This window comes from Enhydra lutris, unplaced genomic scaffold (assembly GCF_002288905.1).
Source record: "Enhydra lutris kenyoni isolate GAN:26980312 unplaced genomic scaffold, ASM228890v2 scaffoldscaffold50, whole genome shotgun sequence".
Classification (NCBI taxonomy): domain Eukaryota; kingdom Metazoa; phylum Chordata; class Mammalia; order Carnivora; family Mustelidae; genus Enhydra; species Enhydra lutris.
The window spans coordinates 6,150,316-6,156,651 of record NW_019154134.1 but is presented as its reverse complement, the minus strand read 5'-3'; the positions used below and the strand labels follow the sequence as shown (position 1 = coordinate 6,156,651).

Genomic DNA, 6,336 nt, shown 5'->3' with positions numbered 1-6,336 from the left:
CCTGGATTTAGGAAGAAGTGGTATCATGGGATCTACCACCTAAATAATAGGTATTGTAAAATAATTATAAACATAATGTATTGTCACATTGTTAAAAATCTCTCATCATCTATATGGCAACTCCAAAAACAGGAAAGGGGAAGGGATTTTCCCAAGATCCCACAGTGACTGCTTGGTTGATTTAGATCCAAAAAACAAGTCTTTTTATCCAAGTTTGTGCCAGGTCAATTGTTCCATAATGTATCCGTGATCTCAATGTAGATCTCAATCCATAATGTATTCTTGATCTCAAAGTAGAAACCCAAGCAATGCTTCTACAGAATTTCCTTTAATGACAAGCAAATCCAGGGAAATTGATACATCCTGAACTACCAAAGAGCCAGGCAGAGAGAAGGCACATCTTTATAAATTTAAGGGATTCATTAGAGAAAAATAGAAATGAGAAAGGAAATGGCTGGAAGTCAGCACAAACATTGCCCAAAATTCAGCATTTTCCTTGATGCTTTAGGTTGATCTTCCCACCACTTTTCCTATAAAAGAGAAAGACAAATGTATGCTCAGTGCAATATCATTAGTATTCATTACAAAGGTTGGAAAAAGCTTTGACAGTGCAAGGTCCCTGCAATCTTTTGATTCTACAGGTATCCACGTTTATAATTTGGCAGAGGTTAATTAAATTTACTCAGAGACGACATCTGGACAAATTATAGAAAACATGAATCTTAAACAAATTTCAGTGTTTTACCCAGGTTTGACCTCCTGGTTTCAATTGTTCATTCTCTGAGAGGAAATATGCATACAACCAGAAAAGGTTAAAGTGAGAGAGATGATGGCAAAGGGACTCCAGTGTCATAGTCCTCATGAGATGTAAGAGGTTGAACCAGATATTCAGCCATTTGATACTTTATAGCAGGCCATGTGTTCAGTCCTCCTCAGCAATAAGTGTCCATTAAATCAAATCTCTGTTTACCCTTCTGCCTTTCTTCTGGGGAAGTTTGGTGTTAATCAGATATGTTACATAAGCAAGTAGGCCCATATTAATGTATTAATTTCATTCTATGTGCCTGGCCCTGTTATTATTAGTAGGGAGTTATATAATCCCTGTGTTTAGCCATTTTACAGCAAAGTTGAGTGAAATTAAGACATTCATGGAAGAAACTCTAATATCGGAAAATGAAGACAGTGGTGAGGAGTACGAGACTTTTTTCTGGCTTAAACAAGGGTTAAAATCCTTGGTTTTAGGGCAATCAATTAGACTAAAAGATTGCTTGATTGGATAAATTTTTATTAATTACAAACTGATCCCTTGGGAAGGTCACAGTTTAGTGTCTAAAATCTACAGCATCTGTTCTGTTCCTGACAGATGTGTAAATTTAATCAATACATATGGTCTTTGATGGAATTTTCCTAGGATCCTAGGTAAAGTTTGACTAGACTGCATTCTAAAGGATGATCTTTTCCTCTATTCTTTGATAAAGGGCTTCTTTTCAATGGCTCATGTTCATCAAAATAAAAGCGGAATGAGTGAGGGGAGCCTGGGTGGCTCAGATTGTTGAACATCTGCCTTTTCAGCTCAGGTCTCCTGAGAAGTTCCTGAGACGAGTCAGGCTCCCAGCTCAGCAGGGGGTCTGCTTCTCCTCCCTTTGCCTCTCCCCCTGCTTGTGATCTCTCTCTCTCTTGCAAATGAATAAATAAAATCTTAAAAAAAAAAAAGAGGAATGAATGGAAATTGGTACCTTAGTAACATGTAATTTGGTATAAAAGAAAATGTCTGGAAATAATACTTTTAGTGATGATAAATTTTCTCCCAGCTTTTTCATGTTTCTGATTTTGATGAGTATGATACTTACACCATCGCCTTACAAAAGGCACATTTATTGCCGTACGTCTGGCCGTCAGAGCCACAGTGGGGGTTAGATTCCCGAGTGCAGTAGACCTTGGGATCCTGGAACTCACCACAGTCAATCTGCCAACATAAGCATGGCGACCTCAACATTAGTGCATCCTAGTCTGTGTGGACTGTCCCTCAGAACAGAAGCTTCGGGCAGCAAGCTTAAACACACACATGCGCGCGCTCTGGATGTAAAGCTTCCTGAAATAGAAACATGGCTTTCCTTATCTGCTTAACTAGAACTTATTAAATGTAAATGAGACTTTTTCTTTGAGACACAGGAAACCCATTTCTGTAGTTATGGCATTTGGGAGTAAGTTAATGATGGAAGGCAGATGCTTACTCCTTATATAAGGAGTGAGGCAAGTGCTATAGGTATGATTTTTTGCTCCAACACCTAATTATTCGGAAAATAGTTTTTCAACTTTAAATGGTGCTTGCTTTTTCTTTTCTTCCTTCCCTCCTCCCTCTCCCTTCCTCCCTCCCTCCCTCTCTCCCTCTCTTTCTTCCTCCCCTTCTCTCTCTCTTCTTAATTTAACTCTAATAGCACTCCTTCTGCATTGCTATAAAGATGCAGAAGATTCTTGCAAGGAGTTCCCATATGTTATCTGATGGCTTGTTAATTTTCCCTGTTGGCTGCGACATCTATTTACTATCTCTTGAAAACAAAGGTCTAATGTTTTTATTATTAACTTACTCTGTCTCAGGGTCTATTTGTAGAATTCGAACTTTTGCATGTACTATAAAAACATAGTAATGGCTGCCTAAGCTGCTCTATTTAGAAGGATCCTGAGGGTGCATCCAGCCTTGGTGAGCACACATGCTATGACTAATTAGTAATTATCATCACAGGTCCTGTAGAAGGGAAGGTAGCACCTATGCACTAATATTTCTCCTTAGTTTTAGTGGTCTCTCAGGAGTAGCCTGGAGTTTTAAGATTCTTTTCAATTCAGTGTCAGCTGAGTAAATACTTGGTGTGCAAATGACATTTGAGGCATTTTATTCCAGAGTACAGGCAATATGTGATAGGTAAACCTGAACTCCTCCAGATGTCAGCTGTGTGGGATAGAGTAACATTTAAACATGAGCACAGAGACCACACTTCACTCCATCCCAGTTCCATTAAAACAACACTGGCTCATGTTTATGAACTGATTCACAATATTGAAACTACTCTTATATGGATTAGCTGAGTTGAGACTCACAATAACCCTGAGACATACAGTGAACGATGTTATATTTACTAGTTTATAGATGTGAATAGTGTTCCTCGGGAAATTTATGTGGCTCATCAATGCCGCAAGAGCAGACACCACTGAAACCAGTGCTTGAACATATTCCTCCTCATTGCTGGTCTAGAATATCCCACAATCTGCGATGGCTGATTTCCAACACATCCTCATTGAGAGAAATAAAGATCAACGGTCACCATGCACTCTTGACCACACTTACAGTCACGACATGTAGACTTCATTAAAATACCTTATTAGAGACATGCATGGACGTAGGTGAGATGAATCTTTATTCAAGATATTAGTAAAGGATTACATATTGACAAAGTCCTCCAACAGTTTGCATGGAGAAAGCCTCAGCAAAAGAATCACACAGCTGAATTTAAAAATATTATCACATATATCAGGTTTAAGGCACCTGAGACTATTAAATATAGATTCTTGTTGAAATTTGGCACTTGTACTGTTGAGATTGGGCGGTTTGGTACTTACCAGAGATCTTAGGGCCTGGCTGCGAGAAGACAGGCGTCTCATAGTTCCAGCTAAAGTTCTACTTTTCCCCACAGTTCTTCAAGATATCTCCTATCTCCCAGACAGTACTCTTTCCTTTAGGTCTCCAAACAGAAAAAAGGCTGGAAAATCTTTGGGGTCTTTTAAACCACAGGATAATTTTCTCAAAAGCTAATGTATTTTACACTTAAGTCATGGATGTACACATTTGCAGCTTTGTGCTTGAGTCAAGAAAGGACTGTAAACTCCAGAATCATCACTGATACTTTCATGTATTCCACAAAGAGCCGATGGGTAACTACTATTTGGAGGACACAGTGCTGGGTGCTGGTGATACAGAGAGAAATCAGTTATAAACACTGTCTCAATAAGCTCACTATCTCATCTGCATTAGGGAAGCAGAGAAGATGCAGGTAACTGGGGTGTCTGGGTGGCTCAGTCGGTTAAGCCGTCTGCCTTCAGCTCAAGTCATGATCCCAGGGTCCTGGGATCGAGTCCTGCATCGGGCTCCCTGGTCAGCGGGGAGCCTGTTTCTCCTTCTGCCTGCTGCTCCTCCTGCCTGTGCCCTCTTGCTCTCTCTTTCTCTCTGACAAATAAATAAATAAAATCTTCAAAAAAGAAGATGCAGATAGCCATAGCACAATGTGTAATTGAGGCCACAGCAGGCCAGTCACAGGCAGTGTGGAAGCAGAGGACAGGGTATCTTGGTCAGTGAGGAAAAGAAAAAACAAAGTCTCTTACATGAGAGAGACACCTCCTTAAGACACCTTTCCCTGGCAGCTGGCCCTCTGATCTTGCCATCCAGACTCTTTTGCCCTTGAGAAAGCAGATATGAAAGAGGGAGTTGGGGATGGTTCACTGTTGAGAGTGTTTAGATGCCCCTTCCCTCCTCAAGCCCACTTGTCCCTTCCTCTGTTCCCCTGGGAATGACCAGGCAGAATATAAGATTTCAACAGTGAAAACCCAAACAGTCAAATGGCCTAGGAACAGACTCCTTCATAACATAGACATACTTCGCATTCTCCCATTGTCTGGGCCTCCGGGCATCCCTGAAGGGAGCTGAGGAATCCTGTTAGGGAATTTGTTCCGCCACACACCATTAACTAGCTGTGTCATCTTGGACAAAGTACTCAAAGCCTCAATTTGCTCACTAGAGACTTGGAAAAAAATAACACTTTCCACGCTTCATTCCGAGCATTGTTACGAAGATCAAAGGTGGTCATAGAAGAATTGCAGAAAGTCAGGGTAGCATATTTGAACAGTCCCAGGCAAGGAGTGTAGAAAATAAGCTTCTGATTATAGGCCTGCTTGAACGGTACCATCGGACAAGACGGTCTCTGAAGACCCTTCCACCTTGGATGGTTTAAGTTTGAGCAGTGACCTCTCTCAATAAAGTGTTTTAAATAAAGCTAAGTCCTTAGTTCTTCCATTGGGTGGGAGAAACAACAACTTATGCCCAAATGCCTCCTCTTTTATATCTTGAGGACCCTCTTCACTCAGTGTGTGTGAAATTTTAGCATGGTGACCAAGGACAGAAAAGGACCACTCTCTGAGAGCTCTGGAGGACAGGGAAGGTGAAGGATGCTTTTGCAGGGACAGCCAGAAATTCCTTCTGTGAGGCAAAGAGCAAGGCACGGGCCTAGCAGGGCTGGGACTAGAAAGAGGCCAGGGCTCTCACAACTGGAGGAGAAGTGGGCTAAGATTTCTGAATGTCTTGCCTTTCTTAGGCCTAAATTTCCTCTCCCCTTTTATGTTTTTATTTTAGACTTCTATACATGGCATCCAAACTAATGGCTTCTCGGTGGAGGTCAAAGCAGGTCTAGACTAAGGGGATGGTGGGATTGTGTTTTCCTCCTTGAAATTTTCCCCTGTGAGGGCTTTAGGACACCAAGGAGAGCTGAAATTCTCCCCTCCTCCAATCGTTTAGAATCCCCTACTGCTCTGTCATGTTGGGGACTGTCCTGTAGATGGAATTAGACAGACCTGCCTCTGAATTTTGCTTCTTTCACTGATTAGCTCATTACCTTGTGCAAAAACTTGACTGCTGCAAGATTAACTTTATTCATCTTTAACGGGGCTAGCCATGCCTATCCTGTGAGGTTATCATAGTGATAAATCCTTTGCAAACACTTTGTAAATCCCAAGTACGTGCAAGATTGCTACTATGAATAGTAACAATGGAAATTATATCATAATCTACAATTTTTGGAGCCCATTATTTATTATCCTATTTTAGTGAATTTTTTGATGTTTTTACAATTGTTGTTGGTTCTAACAAGCACCTCCATTTATTTCCTGAGTTCAGCTTCTGAAGACCATGTCTAGGCACTTGGGTGCCAGTGTTTGGTATCAGCCTGACCTCTTGTGGTTCTTCAAAGAACTGTGCCTTCTGAAATATTCTGGAATGGGAGGACACTTAGTACCCAAATCAGTGGGTTTTTTGGGTTTTTTTTTTTTGCTAACAGGGACTACCAAATTATTTAACTTGTCTGGAAAATGAGCTTGTACAGTAACTCAATCAACTAAAGAGTCAGGATCATTGATATTTTAGTCTAGCACTTTAGTTCTACAATAAAGCCAATGAAAATTTGCAAACACACACACAATCATACAAAAATACCCTAGAGTGTAGTACTTCACCTATTCTTCCCTTTACTAAAAAATGCTAGTTTAGGTGCCCCTAAACTACTGTTTTCATTATAG

General features: G+C 40.7%; 1 protein-coding gene across 1 annotated transcript; it reads right to left on the bottom strand.

Annotated features, from left to right (window-relative positions):
- Positions 1-484: 484 nt before the first annotated feature.
- LOC111156901 (serine protease inhibitor Kazal-type 6-like) lies at positions 485-5,699 on the bottom strand. Its single transcript, XM_022518035.1, has 4 exons — positions 5,658-5,699; positions 4,375-4,449; positions 1,851-1,966; positions 485-530 (listed from the first exon to the last, which is right to left on the bottom strand). Exons 1-4 carry the CDS (start codon positions 5,697-5,699, stop codon positions 485-487), a joined length of 279 nt encoding a protein of 92 aa, XP_022373743.1.
- Between the last annotated feature and the right edge of the window lie 637 nt (positions 5,700-6,336).

Coding starts and splice junctions, on each gene's coding strand:
- LOC111156901 (XM_022518035.1), bottom strand. CDS start 5,699: ATGAATAAAGTTAATCTTGCAGCAGTCAAGTTTTTGCACAAG. Junction 4,450..5,657: donor CAGTCAAGTTTTTGCACAAG/GTAATGAGCTAA, acceptor TGCTTTCTCAAG/GGCAAAAGAGTCTGGATGGC. Junction 1,967..4,374: donor TAAGGAGGTGTCTCTCTCAT/GTAAGAGACTTT, acceptor TTATGTTGGCAG/ATTGACTGTGGTGAGTTCCA.